General features: G+C 46.1%; 2 protein-coding genes across 2 annotated transcripts; both read left to right on the top strand.

The window, feature by feature from the left end:
* Positions 1-1,063: 1,063 nt before the first annotated feature.
* purg (purine-rich element binding protein G) lies at positions 1,064-2,116 on the top strand. The gene has a single exon (XM_068752899.1). The coding sequence runs from the start codon at positions 1,067-1,069 to the stop codon at positions 2,114-2,116; it is 1,050 nt and encodes a 349-aa protein (XP_068609000.1). The 5' UTR covers positions 1,064-1,066.
* Positions 2,117-9,487: 7,371 nt separating this feature from the next.
* On the top strand, positions 9,488-16,448 carry slc38a9 (solute carrier family 38 member 9). The gene is made up of 15 exons (XM_068752931.1): positions 9,488-9,576; positions 10,478-10,617; positions 11,346-11,475; positions 11,738-11,856; positions 11,977-12,040; positions 12,577-12,670; positions 12,830-13,000; positions 13,123-13,182; positions 13,290-13,502; positions 13,838-13,945; positions 14,074-14,180; positions 14,259-14,372; positions 14,471-14,619; positions 14,788-14,877; positions 15,433-16,448. The coding sequence occupies exons 2-15, from the start codon at positions 10,520-10,522 to the stop codon at positions 15,596-15,598; spliced, it is 1,683 nt and encodes a 560-aa protein (XP_068609032.1). The 5' UTR covers positions 9,488-9,576; positions 10,478-10,519; the 3' UTR covers positions 15,599-16,448.
* Positions 16,449-17,710: the final 1,262 nt, after the last annotated feature.

The raw sequence follows: 17,710 nt of genomic DNA, 5'->3' as shown, positions 1-17,710 counted from the left end.
TGCAGCGCTATGATCAATAATAACTCTGGTACCAGTATGCAGCTCTATGATCAATAATAACTGGTCCCAGTGTGCAGCTCTATGATCACTAATAACTCCGGTACCAGTGTGCAGCTCTATGATCAATAATAACCCGGTACCAGTGTGCAGCTCTATGATCAATAATAACTCCGGTACCAGTGTGCAGCTCTATGATCAATAATAACTGGTACCAGTATGCAGCTCTATGATCAATAATAACTGGTCCCAGTGTGCAGCTCTATGATCAATAATAACTGGTCCCAGTGTGCAGCTCTATGATCAATAATAACTGGTCCCAGTGTGCAGCTCTATGATCAATAATAACTGGTCCCAGTGTGCAGCTCTATGATCAATAATAACTGGTCCCAGTGTGCAGCTCTATGATCAATAATAACTGGTACCAGTATGCAGCTCTATGATCAATAATAACTGGTACCAGTGTGCAGCTCTATGATCAATAATAACTGGTCCCAGTGTGCAGCTCTATGATCAATAATAACTGGTCCCAGTGTGCAGCTCTATGATCAATAATAACTGGTCCCAGTGTGCAGCTCTATGATCAATAATAACTGGTACCAGTGTGCAGCTCTATGATCAATAATAACTGGTACCAGTGTGCAGCTCTATGATCAATAATAACCCGGTACCAGTGTGCAGCTCTATGATCAATAATAACTGGTACCAGTGTGATCGGCTCTTTATCGCTGCTGCAGCTGAACTCCGTGTCTCTTTAACGGAGGTATTTTCAGGACGGGAGGGGGGGGGCCCGGTTCACCGGGTTCATGTCCCGGTAGTATCGGACGCCTCCTCCCGGTTCAGCTCGGCTGCCTTTTCAACCCACTCTGCAGAAGGTGCAGCTGCGAGGCAAACAGGTGAAGGAGGGTAAATATCGATCCGAACCGTGACGCGGACCCGCTGCCATTTTCGGGTCATTCGAGGATTCTGCAGCCGATCGCATGAACGAGGCTGCTCCGCTGGCGCGTCGGCTGCGCACGGGGATGGAGACGCGCTTTGTCCTGGGCCGTCTCACAGAGGAATACAAATCATGATGGCTGATGGATGCTGCAGAGGGATGGACAGAACCAGGGGTAAGATTGCATCCGATTCTTTCCAGAGGTCCACTTATACCCAGCAGTACGTCCAGCCCGGACCGCAGCCGCCGCAGCCGCAGCCGCAGCCCGGCACCGACATCCAGGAGCTCGCCTCCAAGCGCGTCGACATCCAGAAGAAGCGCTTCTACCTGGACGTGAAGCAGAGCGTCCGCGGACGCTTCCTGAAGATAGCCGAGGTGTGGATCGGGAGAGGCCGCCACGACAACGTGAGGAAGAGCAAGCTGACGCTGTCCATGTCCATGGCCCCCGCTCTGCGCTACAGCCTGGGGGACTTCATAGACTATTACGCGCGGATCGGGCTGCGGGGGGGGCCGGCGCCACCGCAGCCCGACGAACACTCCAACGACGGCCAGGGCCGGGCGCACGACCCCCGCAGGAGAACGCAGGAGCAGCACGCGGCGGCGGCGGCGTCTCCCACCTGCTCCGCGGCGTCGGACGACCATGCCCACCGCGTCCTGAAGAGCGAATTCATCGAGAGGGACAACAGGAAGTACTTCCTGGACCTGAAGGAGAACCAGCGGGGTCGGTTCCTGCGCATACGGCAGACCGTCAGCAAAGGGCACGGCACCATGGGCTACTACGGCCAGGGCATCGAGCAGACCATCGTGCTGCCGGCGCAGGGGCTGATCGAGTTCCGGGATGCGCTGTCGCAGCTGATCGAAGACTACGGAGACGAGGACAGCCAGGACGCAAGGGGGGGGTCCAGGAGCCACGACCCCAGCCCCGAGCTCCCGGAGGCCGCGTCCTTCCGGGTGGACAACAAGAGGTTCTACTTTGACGTCGGGTCCAATCGGTACGGCGTCTTTTTAAAAATCAGCGAGGTGCGGCAGCCGTACAGAAACACCATTACGGTGCCGCTGAAAGCCTGGGCCCGGTTCGGAGAGAATTTCATCCGGTACGACGAGGAGATGCGGCGGATCTTCTCCTGCCACAAAGAGAAGAGGACAGACGGCCGGCAGGACAGCGAGGAGCTGGAGGACTGACCCGCATGGAAAAACGTCCCGACGTGACCTTTCACCTGAAATGACGTAGGCCTGCGGTGTGTCCCCCCCCCCCAAAGTCCAGCACCGAAGACAGGCTGGTGAACACGCTGAGATCAGGTGATCTCTGACCCCCCCCCCCATCATCATCCATTCAGGGCCGACCCCAGCTTCTTTAGGTTCTTTGCCCCCCCACCCCCACCCCACCATTTAAAATTGTGCTGTAAATTATTGTTTCATTGGAAGAGGTATTGAATCCTAACATTAGTGGGATCAATAATCGAGTTCAAGATAGTACTACCGGTAGTTCTCCATGACGACTAGACAACCCAACCAGACCCGGTTGGCCTTTTCCATTCGTTCTTCTGGCTCTGCAGCTTCACAGTTGTTCCCCGCATTGGTCTCCGTTGTGCTCCAGACCATTGATCGCTCTGATACAGTGATCTGATCGTCTGTGGCAATAAAGTAGTTTGTTTGAAGTACAAGGCAACCCGCTGGTGGCGGGAAGGTCCTGGGTTCACGTTGTTCTCACGGCTGCGTGGGTTCCTGACGGGTTCTCTGGCGTCCCCCCGGTCAGAAACGTGCAGCAGACCTGAAGTGTGAGTGTGATCGGTTGATTCGCGTGTGTCCAGAGTGAGCCCCCCCCCCACCCAGAGCCACCCCCCCCCCCACCCCCCCATCTTAAAACTGGAATATAGTGACAGGAAAACAACGTTATCGCCTCGTCTTCTTGATCGGTGTCACTGAGGATTTGCAAAAAAACAACAACAACAACATAAAACGCATTCGTTTGGGATGAAGCCATTTTGCGACGGCTGCCCCAGCAGAAGCGTTCTGACAGGAAATGAGGTCATGACAGGAATGAACAATAATGCCACGCACACCGGAGCCTTCAGGTGCCCTCGGTATCATTTTCAACCCGCCACCTTTTGTCGTCCCCTCACAGTTCTTCTGTTAAAGGTGAACGCATGAAACACGTTCCTCGTGTTCACTAAGTTCACCGGAACACAGAACGCACTTAGCGGATCCTCGCTGGCGCGCCGGGCATCATTCCCGCGTCCGGCCTCGGGTCACATGACTGTATCCACGATTTAAAAAACGCACCTCTTCTCAATGTAAAAAAAACGCTGCTTATGACACATAGATGTCTTAAGGATACGTGTGTTGCTATAGTAACAGTAGTTAACGTCATGACATGGTCGGCGTATGGGGGGGGCAAAATGGAGGAGAAGCTTCAGGTGTCACCTATGGACAGGTGAACTCCGGTCCCTGGCGTCAGGAGGGACCGTGGTAGAACCTGACGATGTACAGCGTGCGACAAAACATCTCCATGACGACAGTCTGGACCCTCAGATGTTGCAGAACTTTCTTTTTGGGCCTACCAGGGAGACTGTTTCATAGCTTCCGCTGTCGCTGTTGCCTCCAGCTGCCCCCCCCCCCAGCTGAGAAAACCTGGCTCCCGCCGATAGGAAAGGACCCGTCACCTGCCACACCCCCACTGAAGACCAGCACACGTCCCCATTTTGGGTTGGGTTTGGTAGCCGTTGGCCCTGACGGCTGGTTATTTCACGTATTCAGCTGATACCTGCAGATTAATCTACTTCAGATCATTTTAAATGAGGCTTTCACTCGATGAAGGATTTTTTTGAACGGAAGTCGTTACCAGGGAAACGAGCGGCGCCGACCTTTGTGACATAGATCTCAGCGCCGCAGCGCCTGAATCTGCTGAAGGAGTTTATGGTGATTCTGATTAGTATTTTTTGTTCAGTGATTTTTTTTCTGGATTTGAAGGATCAGAGGTGGTTGTTTCGACTAGCATTAGCTGTCTGCCTCTCGTCGTGAGAGGCCGATCATTCTTTACAACGACGGCTGCCATGTGACCGTGTCCTTCACAGACCAGCTTTGAGCTGCAGCGTCTTATTTGAGACAAATCTATGATGCTAAATCTGACACTGAATCGGTCCTGCGTTTCTCCATTGTCTTAGTGGTTGCTCTCAGCCGTCCACCGGAGGTTTATGATATCCTGGCTGGATATGTTGCCCCCCCCCCCCCGCCTCACAATGTTAAGATGGAATAAGGCTCAGAGTGTGTTGCTATTGGTGATGGACTGTCGCATCATTCGAGCCACACTGCTACTGAGTGAACATTCATTATGCGTGGTATAGAAAGGGCTAAAGATCCTGCTCTGAAAGGCCTTAAAATGTCTTTGTACTCATTCGCTTCTGCTTTCATGCATCTTTTACTTTTGTCTTCATCTTAAGCTCCTCTTGGGTTCTTCTGCACTGGGAATCCTAATATTCCAGTGCTGCTTCTGGTTCCGTACATGGAGCTGTGTGCACTGTGCACTCGCTGTGTGTGGTGAAAGAGGATGAAGGAGCCTGATTCAGATGTCAGATTCAAGGTCTTCTCTCAGACCAGACAATGAAGTTACAAATAACAAGGGCTCAAAAGCTTTTTCCTGATGTCAGGTCATTAAATATCACACACTTCAAACAACAAACAAATCCTTTCAATAGTCCAACAGAAACTCAGCTTTAATCCACTGTAATTGGGCAGGAGTGTGAGCCATAGACTGATCCTGAAGATAAAACAATGTCGACCTGTTGCATCGCTCCTCCTCCTGCTTCCTGAGAATAATACTGATGACTCTGAAATGCAGCCAAGAGGTTCCAAGTGATCCTTGCTGTGCTAGTCCATATTAGGAATAAAAGGAAATCAACTATCTAAACTAGTTATTATTGATTCTATAGAAACGGCGCCGTCAGTTTTCTATAGAATACCATCCCCAAGGTCAATACTAAGTTAAAGTAGAATTCCTGCTATTTGAGGTGGAGATCAAATATGTTAAGTTAGATTGCTGGATCTGCTTGTGATGCCTTCAGGTGCGTGAAAAGCACAGGACTAGGTTGGCGTGTGTGTTCTGTAGAGTCTGGTCTGATTCATCGAGTCTTTATTTTCATATAAATGGATAGAATTGTATAAATCATGTAAGAAGCGTAATTGAAAGCACAATTTATTTAATAAAAAAACAAACCCCATCAAATTAGGAAATCAAAAACATATTCCATTGATTTGATGGAATTAGGAAAAATGTTATCAAAGATAAAATACTATATCAGCCAAGACTATAATGAGTATTATAAGCCTTATGTGGTAAATGAACATGAATTATGTCATAGTCCGCTTGAATCCCAAATATGAGGCCAAACAGCACTTTAATTAAAGCTGCACTTTGTTTCTGTCGCGTTTGAATGGGTTGACATAGTGGGACCATTTCTCTCCATGCCTTTAGTGAAAAGTGACAATCACGGATCCGTGCTTGGAGGCAGACGAGCTGCAGCCGCGACTACATTATAAAGACGTTTCCCTTTTGTTGGGAAATAATGTTCACACTGCGGAGCTAAACAGATTCATACGAGAGCTATAGAATATCTAAAAGAACAATACATCTCAAATATAAAATAGGATTTTATAAATAGATATAGAATATATAGCGCAAGTGTTCTTTCTGTGTTTAAAAAAATAAATGTGTTATTTGGATAATAAAAAGTTGCTATTTAATATATTCATATTTGTTATATGCTTTTTGTTGCCCTTTTTGTTCCGTTACAGTCGATCAGACCCAGATGATAAACAGTAAGCTAATGTGAATGCTAACAGGAATGCTGTGTAAAAGGATCCAGTAAATTCAGGAAAGAAATGCATCACGTGTGTGTGACAGTGCGGCAGCTCTTTAACTGTTGCACACGTGGAAAAACAGAAAATATGGGATCTCAAACAGCAAAAGAGACGTTTGAGACGGAACCGCAACCACTTTCACGAACATCAAATGCGTCCTAGAATCAAGTATATGTTCTGAAACTGCTCAATGGACAGCTGGACTATTCTGTCTGTCACAGTTGACCTTATATAAATACATATTATTTATATCGATATTACTTCTGTGGCTTGGACATGTCCAGAGGAGAGAGGGCGACTATATCGGTGGAAGGATTTTGTAAATTATCAGAAAAGACGGACCTATAAAATAAAGAGTCACTGTTTAGTTGTATGATGTAGTGTTATGAATGTGATCTATAATCGTTTCTCTCTCCTTTACTGTGAGAGAGAGAGGGAGAGAGAGAGATCGGACCCCCTCGGCCTTTGTTAAATGTAACGAGGCTGTAGAAAGAGCAGCTGTGGACAACTTGACTGAGGTCACATTAATTCCAATGGATGACAGATTTCACACGATCAGAACTTGACCTGCTTTTATCCCAGAGCTCAGACGAGGACATGTCAGCATGTTGGCGTCCTTTATTAAAAGCCTTCAGACACACTCCCCAGCCTGGAGGTGACCGTCCTCCTCCTAGTTAAAAGGCCCAACCAGCAGAAATGCTTATGGTCAGATTTTGATTTCAAAAAATGAGCTCAGCTTCTCTGCGGTCACGTCGATCAGGAAACGAGTACCTCTGCACCACGGCGGCTCTTCTTCATCACCGGGGTGCTCAGAGTTAGGGTTTGACCCCAAGCGGACGATCAGCAGAGCGTACAGGAAGGACACCGACGGAATGTTGGACTGTGATGAAAGCATGTGTGGACTGTTTCCAACCCTCACGCCTTAAAGCGCCACACTATGACTATATCTTCACCTGTTGGAAGGAACAAACATACCTACAATCGAAACGGTCATTTTACAAGTGAGCACCCCCCCCCGAAAAAGTGTTTGTGTGTTATCTGTGCTTGTGTAGGTACAGTGAAGTGATACTGAAGAAGACTCTGTTTTCCTCCTCTGTTATCTGTTCATCATCAGGATTTTTCAGTGGAAGTTGTGGAGGTGTAGATGTTCGGTAATCATTTAAGCATTACTGAGGTAAAGAAAACGTCAACAGTTGTATATTTAGGTAGATGTAACGTAAAACAACGCTGTGTCCTATAGTCCTGTAGCAACACTTATATATAGAACAAGGACATTTTGTACTCGAGCACTTTCTTTCTGTGTGCTGTATTAGTCCTTCTACATGTAAAGTACTGTATGAATATGATATACTTGCCTCGTAACATTTGAAGTGATGTTACATTGAACAGTTTTCTTCCTTAGAGTGTATGCATGCCAAAATGGTTGGGTCCTCGTATACTAAGGAAAACTGCATAAAAATGGTGCTACGTTACAATATTTAAAGGTGCTTCTTTATGTGGACCCCAGCTGAGTGCATGCACAGAGGAGTCTCTGAGAAGAACAGAAAGAGTCAAATCGATGTCCTACTACTGTTCTCAAATAGTGCTGCTTCCCAAAGATGCCAGAAATTTGGAAATTCCAACTTTCTATTTGTTAACATGCAATAGCCCTTCAATTTGTGACATCGACTCTGATATGACAGCCAAACACGCCAGTATTGTTCGAATACTCGACTACACCGAGTTACTTGCATTTACTGTTACAGTTTGGTTATTGGGAAGGAGCATTTCTAAAGACTGTTTCAGTGTTGTCCATGTACTTCCATGTGTCCCCCACCCCCGAGCTACATGACCTGGAACATAAACACATGGTAGACGTGTCAGGGTAAGAGAAATGGAATATTTGTTGGTGGTTGGAAGAAATCTGGAAGTCTAGCTGCCCGCGTCACGTCTGCCAGTCTCCGCAGACCAACTGGGCAACGGCGCACAACTAGATCACCATCATGAAGGTAAACCAACAAACACATAGCGTGGGTTTTAAGAAAGACAAAGTATTTACAGTTATGTAACGCTTGTGATAATGGTGCAAAAGATCTCTGGGCGATCTGTCAACACCATTTTGTAATTTTTCAGATGTAAATGTGCTTTGATCTGTTTTCGTGTAGCAGACTGGCCGGAGAGCCATCAGAGAAAGTTTATTTGAATTTGGAAAGCCTAGAAAGAAAAAGAAAACTGTGTTTGTTTATTGTTTGTATTGATCATTGTTCTTTTTATGTTGTCAATTAAATGATGGTTTGATCGCTGGTTCTGGTTTCCGATATTTGATCCATTGGTGGTTCCTTCCATGTTGGGCTCTGCCATTGCTGCATGAATGTGTATGTGAAAGATTGAATGCTGTCTTGTATTAAAAGTCAATCTTCACAGGCTGGAAAGGGATTATAAATATAGTCCATTTAGCATGATGGTCTAAGAAGGCCCAGATTCTGGGCTGTATACTGAGAAGTGTGTGTGTGTGTGTTGTGAATCTGAATGCTATTCTCAGGTAGCCAAACAGGACGTCTTAAAAAACCAAAACAGAAAACTAGAGCGGTATTCATTGAGCCAAGCGGTCATTGAGAGCAGCTGGATGCTGGGTAAGACGTTTCTGACGCTACGACCTACTGACTGCACTTCAACTGGAACTGTCCTGCAGACGTTTGATATATATTTGTATATCTATGCAGGTAGCAGCAGCTATTTACATCACAAATAAAGTGAATGTGCAGGCCCTACCCCATAATGCTGCTCCATGGGAGCAACAGTCTGTCCCTGTCTATTTAAGTTCATATAGTATTAAAAAGAATAGATTTTTGATAAAATGATACTTCAAAATAACCTATTAAAATGTTTATTTAAAATGTTGTGTTCACAATAGAAGACAGTAGTGTTGGCTCCTCACATCTTTGGGTGGGAAGTAGCCGAAATCACCAGCGAAGGGGGGACAGACATAAGCATGAAGGACTGCTTTATGTCCATCAAGGTATGAAGAACATTTAGAATCTCGTTTAATTTAAGTGGTCCTGACTGAAATATCAAGGCTGATTTGTCTTTTTTAAATGTCCCAGCCCGTGTACTTTTTCTAGCATAATGGCTGTGATGGTGTGTTTTGGTCTTCTTTGATCTTAAGTATTATTAAATACATTTTCAAAGTAGATTTACTGTCACTTTCTGTTTATTATGTTTTTACAGCAGCCTGCTTTTTTTGGACTCAGGGTGGTAAAACTAATATACGGTATATATCAGAAATTTAGAGTACTACCCCCCCAGTACTACTGAGGAGATATCCATGTGTCCACTCCATTGTCTCATGGAAATCAGCTGATACTGTGAAAACTAAACCCCCATAGCATCACAAAAAAAAAATCCCAAATTTATTTTGTACTGTATTTGTTTTGTTTTCCACTCCTTTAATTTGTTTTAGCCTCAAACAGATATGTGGAAGGGATAATTCCTCATGCGTGCATGGTGCTCCAGACCAGCAGGGGGCAGTAACGCAACGAGGCGCTGGTGGGCGTTTCCCAGAAGAAGGTAAACAAAGAGAAGAAGACACCGCAGCGCAGCGACTCGTTAGCCTCTTCCAGATGCACGTCGGTCGGGGGGAAGCTGCCGCTCCGCTCCGGTCCGGTCCCGTCTCGGCTTTAACCGCCGCTGTGTGCTGATGTCGGAGCTGAAGTCGGAGCTGAAGTCGGAGCTGAAGTCTTCGTCCGCTCACCTCAGACTGTAACACCTGCTGGAACCGCAGACCTGAGATCAGCTGGAGGCACCAGGTGGGAGCTCTGGACACTCTGCTCCGGATTTAACTTGTTCCGATCCAACCTGTGATTGAAGCCTTTAATCTAATCTAATCACGTCACCTCGTTACGGTAAAGGTGCGAACAGAAGAGACGCGGTATCCGGTAACGACTCTGGCGTGGAGTGGATCTAGACGTGGGTTTCTAGAGATACGCTCACGTGAGTGTCTCGTAAAGTCGCTGAGTCAGCTTTCACGCACGAAGACACGAAAACAGATCAATGACTCAATCAGTGACTCAATCAGTGACTCAATCAGTGACTCAATCAGCGACTCAATCAGTGACTCAATCAGTGACTCAATCAGCGACTCAATCGGTGGCTGGACGCGGCGGACCTTTTTTGGGTTCTTGTGATAGGACTTTGTGTCCGTGTTGTCGTGATATAATACAGTGGAGGAAAACAACTCTGTAAGATATATAGATATATATAATAGAAGTTTAAATAAAAAATATTGAAATCACAGCACAGATTGACTTGCTTTTTTAAAAAAAATTTGAGCAAAATAGTAATTCTATATATATATTTTCAAAAGTTTCATTTCTACTGCAAATTGTAAATTTAAACATTTAAATGTACTTTTTTTTTAGCAAATTTACATTTGTGAGTGTAAAACGTTTTGCTCATAATTAGAAGATTGGTAATATATTCATGTATTGCTCGATCAGTTAGAGAACAAAAAATCACAGTCATGTTGGTCAAAGGTGCTTAAAAGAGTAACCAGAAAAGCACTCGGGGTGCAAACCTATACAGAAACGATTGTCGCTGTTCTCTGTGTTTATACGATGACACGATTGTCGTTACCTGAGTGGAGACCAGGCATGAAGCTGGCACCTACTGGGGCGTTTTAACGTGGCCGACGTGCTTCCTCCCTTCCAGGTGGTGACGGCAGGGAGGCTTTAGCCACAGTTCAGAGGTACGATGGAGGACGAAAGCAGGCCTTTGTTGGACTCTGAGCAGCCTGGAGAAAGTTACTCACACCAGGGCTCCACAGACTCACTGGACTTCAAGACTAAAAGGTAGGGTTCCCTCAAACACGGCGCCGGTACGTATGCGAGACAACAGAGAGCGTCACGCATGAATTCGAATGAATCGGTTCTGTGAACCGTCCACATCCGCTCAGAACATTTTAGCCGGGTACTGAAGAGCGGCGGGACGAATTAAAGAGGAAGGCGGCGTGGAATTGGACAGAACTTGCTGCAATGAAGAGGACGTTGTCAAGCGAGAAAAACCTGCAATGAAGAGGACGTTGTCAAACGAGAAAAACCTTGCATTTTAATTGAGTTTTGGTATTTCACGCGGACCAGCCAGGATCCCAGCATCTAAAGCACTTCCTTTATTTCTCTGTTTCTGTTCGTGAATGTATTCCCTTTTATTCCAAATTATATAGCAGCTTTGTATATGTGCTCCAAATAATTTTTGAATGACCATTTAATTTTTAATCCATGTAGTTTTTGATTCATTTTGTGTCAATAACAAAGAGTCAAATGATGAAAAAATGGCTTTTACTAGCCGGCAACATGACCAGAGTCCATAGTTTAATTTAAGAGATGTTAATTCTCTTGCCGGAGGACCGGGTTTAGTGATTTAAATCTGTTACTAAATACCAGACGGAGCAGCGCTCCTAATCTCATTGTGTAGCCACTATACAAGCACAATAAAGGCTCTCTATTCTATAAACCGAGGGGGATCGTGAGTGGAGTTTGAGCATTGACACAAACAACTTGATGCTCGTCTGGTGTTCCAGGCCTTTCCATGTGGAACACAGGAACATCGTCGCCGATGACCCGCTGGAGCGGGTCTCTGCCGAGGCTGCCGTGCTCAACAGTCGAGTCCAATACTACAGCAGACTGACCGGCTCATCGGACCAACTGCTAGTAAGTTCAGTCACGGCCCAGAGACGAGGGTTCGGTGCGCCTGACCCCTCCCGGTTTAGATGTGTTTGCTTTCTTGATTTACATTTTTATTTTGTATTTTTTTTTGTGCATACGGTGCAAATTTTGAAAAGTGTGACTTTTAGATAGATCTCTCTACAAGTGAAACACTAGTGCTGGAGGGTCTTTTACATTTCACTCATATTGCTGTACCTGAGAGGGCTTTGTCTTCAGTGTGTCCCCCCCCCCCCCCCTGCACCCCCAGACTCCTCCCAACCATGTTGTCCCCCCGCCAGAGGAGATCTACGCCTACAGTCCTCTCGGGACAGCTTTCAAGGTGATGGGCAGTGAGCACGCCCCTAAAAACCCCAGCATCATCACCATGTAAGCCTCCTGTCGCCAGTCGGACCGTCGAGCTGCACTAAACGCCGTCTTCATTTTTAAATGTGTTGCTCTGCTGGGCTCTTTAGCACTTTTGTTTCCCCCCCCCCCCCCCCCTGACAGATTCGCTATATGGAACACAATGATGGGGACGTCAGTCCTCAGCATCCCTTGGGCTTTAAAGCAGGTGAAGACTTCATGTGACAGGATTTGTGACGCTGGTTGCATTTCATCCAATTCCTTTTTTTACAGATGTCATTTTGAGCAACTTTCCGATGGATGATTCTCACCTACCTATTCTGGGTTAAAGGTCATGTGTGTTGGTTGAACTGAGGGGATACGTCTAGAGCAGAGTCTAATTAACTTCTTACATTACCGGTAGTCTCTTTTTTTTTGTTTTTTTTTTGCTTAATGGTGACAGTAGCCTTTTGTAACTTTCCCGTACTGTAATTGGTCTCTGAACCATCCCAAAAAATGTGCTGCAAAACAAATCATGGTTCCGGATTGAAACCGGCTCAAGGTCAGACTGAAAGGCTGGAGTCTTTGGTCTCGGGGAGGTTTCATGCCTCGCCGTGATCCATGGTCTGGATGAAAGGGAAAGACCCTGATGGGGTAGATGTGAAGTACCTGAAACAGATGACATAAGATATTTTGCAGAATGTACACCCTATAGTTACCGGGCAGGGCAAATAAAGAAGTGAAGGCTGACTTTTGTGCCTGCAGGCTGGTTTCACCATGGGAATCATCATCCTGGTCTTCACAGGCCTGCTAATGCTCTACTGCTGTTACATCGTCATTAAATCGCCAAAGGGAATCCGTAAGTCCAACGATACTGCGGTTCAGAATACGGTACAGCTGGTCCTCGCTTGACGACCGCTCGGCGACAACCACCAGGTGGTTCCTCGGGGGGAGGGGGGGGGGGTTTCGTTCACTGGATGTTTGTCGTTTAACCGGTTGTTGTGTCTGTTCTGTCCAGCCTACCTGGACACATCTGACTGGGAGCTCCCCGATGTTTGTAGGTACTACTTCGGCAAGTTCGGCCAGTGGTCCAGCTTGGTCTTCTCAATGGTGTCCCTTATTGGAGCGATGGTGGTTTACTGGGTCCTCATGTCCAACTTCCTGTACAACACGGGGCAGTTTATCTACAGTAAGTGGCGTTCTGTGTTCGGTGTACGGCCGGCGGTTGTGACTGAGGTTCACTCCGTTAGCTCGCAATGAAGCCGGACCGGCTCTAAAACGCGAGGAGCCTGACGCGTCCCTGTTCCACAGACTACGCTCACAATGTCACCGTGACGGACAAGGAGTTTGGAACCAATGGCTCCGATAGAGGTAAGCCACGCCCACTCCCACGCCACAGACCCGCTTGAATATTCCGAGCTTCCTGGGATGTTTATCAGATAGCTGCTGTTCTTCCGTTGATTGGTTCCCCCCCCCAGTCCTCTGTCCATTCCCGGCCACCGACCCAGGGGGGAACGGCAGCGGCGGCGCCGGTGGGTTTTACATCGGCGGTGGAAATGACACTTCTGACGGCAGCCCCTTTCATCATTGGTGGAGCAAAACCAACACCGTCCCTTTGTACCTGATCGTCCTCCTGCTGCCGCTGCTCTGCCTGCGCTCCGCCTCCTTCTTCGCAAGGTTCACCTTCTTAGGTAACGGAAGTGAGAGCGATGATGATGATGATGATGATGATGATGATGATGATGATGCATATCGTCTTTGTGGAAGACTCCAAGAAGAATTCTTGTTATAGTTGACATTTAATCCATGCCTCGAGAGCGTTTTTGGTGCATCAACTTGTGTCTGTGTCTGTAGTGTGTGTGTGTGTGTGTGTGTGTGTCTGTGTCTGTACTGTGTGTGTGTGTGTGTCTGTCTGTACTGTGTGTGTGTGTGTGTGTCTGTACTGTGTGTAACGTGGTCTAGAGGTCACTAGCGATCTGATTCTCTGTTGTCTCCCGTTCCGGTTCGCACTCATCCATCTGTCAAGGCACCATTTCGGTGGTCTACCTGATTGTGCTGGTCACTGTGAAAGCGGTCCGCCTCGGCTTCCACCTCCAGGTCCACTGGTTGGACCCGAGCCAGTTCTATGTTCCAGGTGAAGTTGATTTTCGTAGTAAAAGTGAAATAAGACCCAACCCATGTGTGTAGAGGGGAGAACGTGGGACGTCCTGAAGCAGAACAGCTGCTTTCGGGCTCAAGGCTCCTTTTTCTTCTGTTTTTCAGAGTTCAGAATTTTCTTCCCTCAGCTGACCGGCGTGCTGACCTTGGCCTTCTTCATTCACAACTGCGTCATCACCTTAATGAAGAGCAACAAACACCCAGAGAACAACGTGAGAACAACGCGAGACTGACGTGTTTCATCTGTTAGCGATGCGGATCCTAAGGTGACCGTGTCCTCTTGTTTTCAGGTGCGGGACTTGTCCATTGCTTATCTTCTCGTCGGCTTGACCTACCTCTACGTGGGAGTGATGGTCTTCGCTTCCTTTCCCTCGCCGCCACTCTCCAAAGACTGCATTCAGCCGGTGACATTAACACTTCGATGTTTTTGCGCTGCTCTGAGGTCACGTGGTCGCCCCTGCGCCGTCCAACTTTAAAAACGTTGCCGTTTTCTCCTCTGCAGAACTTCTTGGATAATTTCTCCTGCAGTGACGTGATGGTGTTTGTGGCTCGGAGCTTCCTGCTGTTCCAGATGATCACTGTCTACCCGTTGTTGGGCTACTTGGTGCGGGTCCAGATAATGGGCCAGATATTTGGCAACTCTTACCCCAGGTAACACTAAAGGGGTCGCTAATGTACAGAATAGTAACAAGGTTGTATTGGAAGTAGAGAAACTATTTAAAGTTGGCCTCATCACAGTCCTGCTCTTTGTTGCCGTTGGGATTTGCTTCAGTCCTTTGTGCCGCCTCTCCCAGCGTTTTCCCATCACGTCCTTTTCAGCTTCTTCCACGTCCTGGCACAGAACGTCGTCGTGGTTGGAGCTGGTGTCCTGATGGCCAGGTTTTACCCCAACATTGGGTCCATCATAAGGTATTATTCACTCGTGTTCAGTATGTGTTGTAGTTGTTGTTGTTCTGGCACAGTTTCACCTTTGTACTTCTCAGCATTTGTTTCCCTGTCTCATGATGGGATAAGTTCCTAACGTGGATCCTGATTGGCTTGTTTACTTCAGGGCTCTTGCCTTGTATGTGGCTGACGCGTCGCCACTCATCGTCGACCTCTGTCTGCATCATCAGGATCAGGATTAGTCCTTTTATTCATTTGTTCATTTCACCTTCTCTCTGACGTCTGTAGTGACTGACGGTTTTATTTGGTTGTGATTAATGCCACAATTTCTTCTTATTTTTTGTTTAGATTACATGTATCTGATACATGTTTTGTTTCATTAGTATTTTTTTTTACAGGTTTGCTTTAGTGTTCGTTACTGATGGATCCTTTTCTAACGCTGACGTCTCGTGTTATTCTGCATGTGTGTGGCGATTAGGATCTGTTTTTGTTTTTCGTAGTCATCTCGTGTATTCCTGAGTCATCAAGTTAACGCAGGAGATGATCTGTTGTGGTCTGACTCACTGTCTCCCCCCGCAGGTTTTCTGGAGCAACATGTGGATTGGCGTTGGTGTTTGTGTTTCCTGCTTTAATCCATATGATCTCCCTGAGGAGGCAGGGGAACCTCAGATTACCGTCGGCCCTCTTCCACAGTTTCTTGATCATGCTGGGCCTGAGCAATCTGCTGGCTCAGTTCTTCATGTAGAGGTTTTCAGATGCAGACAATCTAAACAGATTATTCACTTCTGTTTAGATTGAATTAGATCTATGATGTGAATCTAAAGCACCTGGACTTCCCTTGAGAGTATGCTTAACTGAACTGAGCATTTTTAAAATCGTAGTCGGGAGCGTATTGCCCATAGCAACAGCAGAGTCCAGACTCGCATCTAATCTCTGCTTTGGTGCTATTAGATTACGTGTTCCTGAGTTCAGAGACATTTATAAACATTTACATCTCAGGTGGATCACGACAATCATTAAATCGTTGATTATCCTCTGTGATGAAATCCCCGATCATTCCGATCTGACCCGATCCCAGACCTGTCCTGCCAGCTGGTGAAGCCACTTTGAACTGTTGAAACTATCTTTGACATCATTAGCATGAGGCTAGATTAGCTATAGTTGCTAATCTTAACCAAACGAGGTACGGCATCAGAGCCCAAGCCCCCCCCCGCCCCCCCCCCCCCCATTAGTGCCGAGCTCAAGGACATGATGGCTGAAGAGCCAGACCGCACCTAAAAGATGATAATTCTGCCCCCAAGTGGACACAAAGCCAGTTAACGCCTGAAGGACCTTGATGCATCTTCATAAACCAGGGAATCTCCAGATTCTAAATTATACTACAGCCGTCACAATGACTGCCATTAAATGGAACTGTTCGTTTGTTTTATGGACTGTTGTGTGGACATACGGAACCTTTTGTCAAGGTTCGATTTTTATGAATATTGTTGCTTACATGTTTACAGAATGATTATTTGGTGCCTAATACTTTACATTTTGCTAATGAAAGGATGGTAAAAGGGAATAAATGTCTGAAAATAAACCTTCTGAATCCGTAAGAACAGTCGTTTCGTGTGTTTTTACTAATGTGTGTGGATAAATAGTTATATCATTTAAAAACATTATCCTTATCTTAGCTGAACAGTGGCTGAGTCCTAGACGAAGTGTTTCATTTACAGAAATATTTGCAGCCTGCATTTCACATTTATGTTTAAGATTCTACTCTGTCTTGTAACTTGCCGTCTCTTGAACTGCTATAATGGTGATTTTTATTACCCATTGGGGGGATCAATAAAGTTTCTGATCTCATTGTGCATGTGAACCAGAAAACGCCACCTCTCCCTTGAGGCCCGTGAACGCCACACAGAGTGGTTGGATTGGATTGGCTTGGCCAAAGACTTCTGTTGCTATTCTATTCCAGGACTGCCCACTCCATGAGAAAATGTATTTTCTTCTAGATAATTATTAGGCTGTCCAAAATGATGCCCCAGAAAGCCCATATTTTTCAGTGCTTTGGTCAATGGGAAGATGCACTCTTGGGACCGTACTGAGAGTTTCCTTAAAGCTGCCAGAGATGAGAGAACATCGCCCTGAGTGGGATGAGATGCTGGCTCTCGCTCGGTCTCGCTAGTTGATCTAAAGGTCATAAGCAGATTGCTAAATCATTGATTTCTTGTCTCTCTTTGCCATTTGCAATCATGATTTTCTGACTGCCAGTGGGGTGGTGACGCAGCTCATTGGCTTATATAGACCGTGATTTTGTCAGCCTCATCTGCTACTCAATAAAATGGTCTCCATCATCTGTTAGCTGGGGGGGTGAAGCCTCTGCATATGGAATATATAACCGAGGGGAGGATTGTGCTCTCATGAAGCTTTGTCAGCTTAATTTGTGCTGAACTGAGAGAATCAGCTGAATGCTTGTCACAAAATTTGGATTTATACTTCTTCTAAATGTCAATGTATTTTATTTTTGTGTTTTTATCTTTCTCTTTTATTACATTGCTATAACCATACATTTTAATGTCACACAATGATTATATACTGAGAATGATAGATAAAAATGTAACACATTTTGTTACATACAGATATATATAATCTTTTGGTCATACATTATATTCATTTATATTAAATTAACTGGCTGTGGACTGGATGTGTATTAGTATCACATTAGTTTTCTTCGTCTTGATAATCGGGGGATGGTCTGTCGCTGATGAGTCTGGGTTGCCGTAGTAACATCAGCCACATAAGTCTTCTGAGGATGAAATAAAGAGTGAAGAGAAAGTTACAACTAAATACATGGAATGTTCTTCTTTCTTCT

This window comes from Brachionichthys hirsutus, chromosome 19 (assembly GCF_040956055.1).
Source record: "Brachionichthys hirsutus isolate HB-005 chromosome 19, CSIRO-AGI_Bhir_v1, whole genome shotgun sequence".
Lineage (NCBI taxonomy): Eukaryota > Metazoa > Chordata > Actinopteri > Lophiiformes > Brachionichthyidae > Brachionichthys > Brachionichthys hirsutus.
Note: the sequence above shows the minus strand (reverse complement) of the source record. Positions and strands in the feature narration are given on the sequence as shown.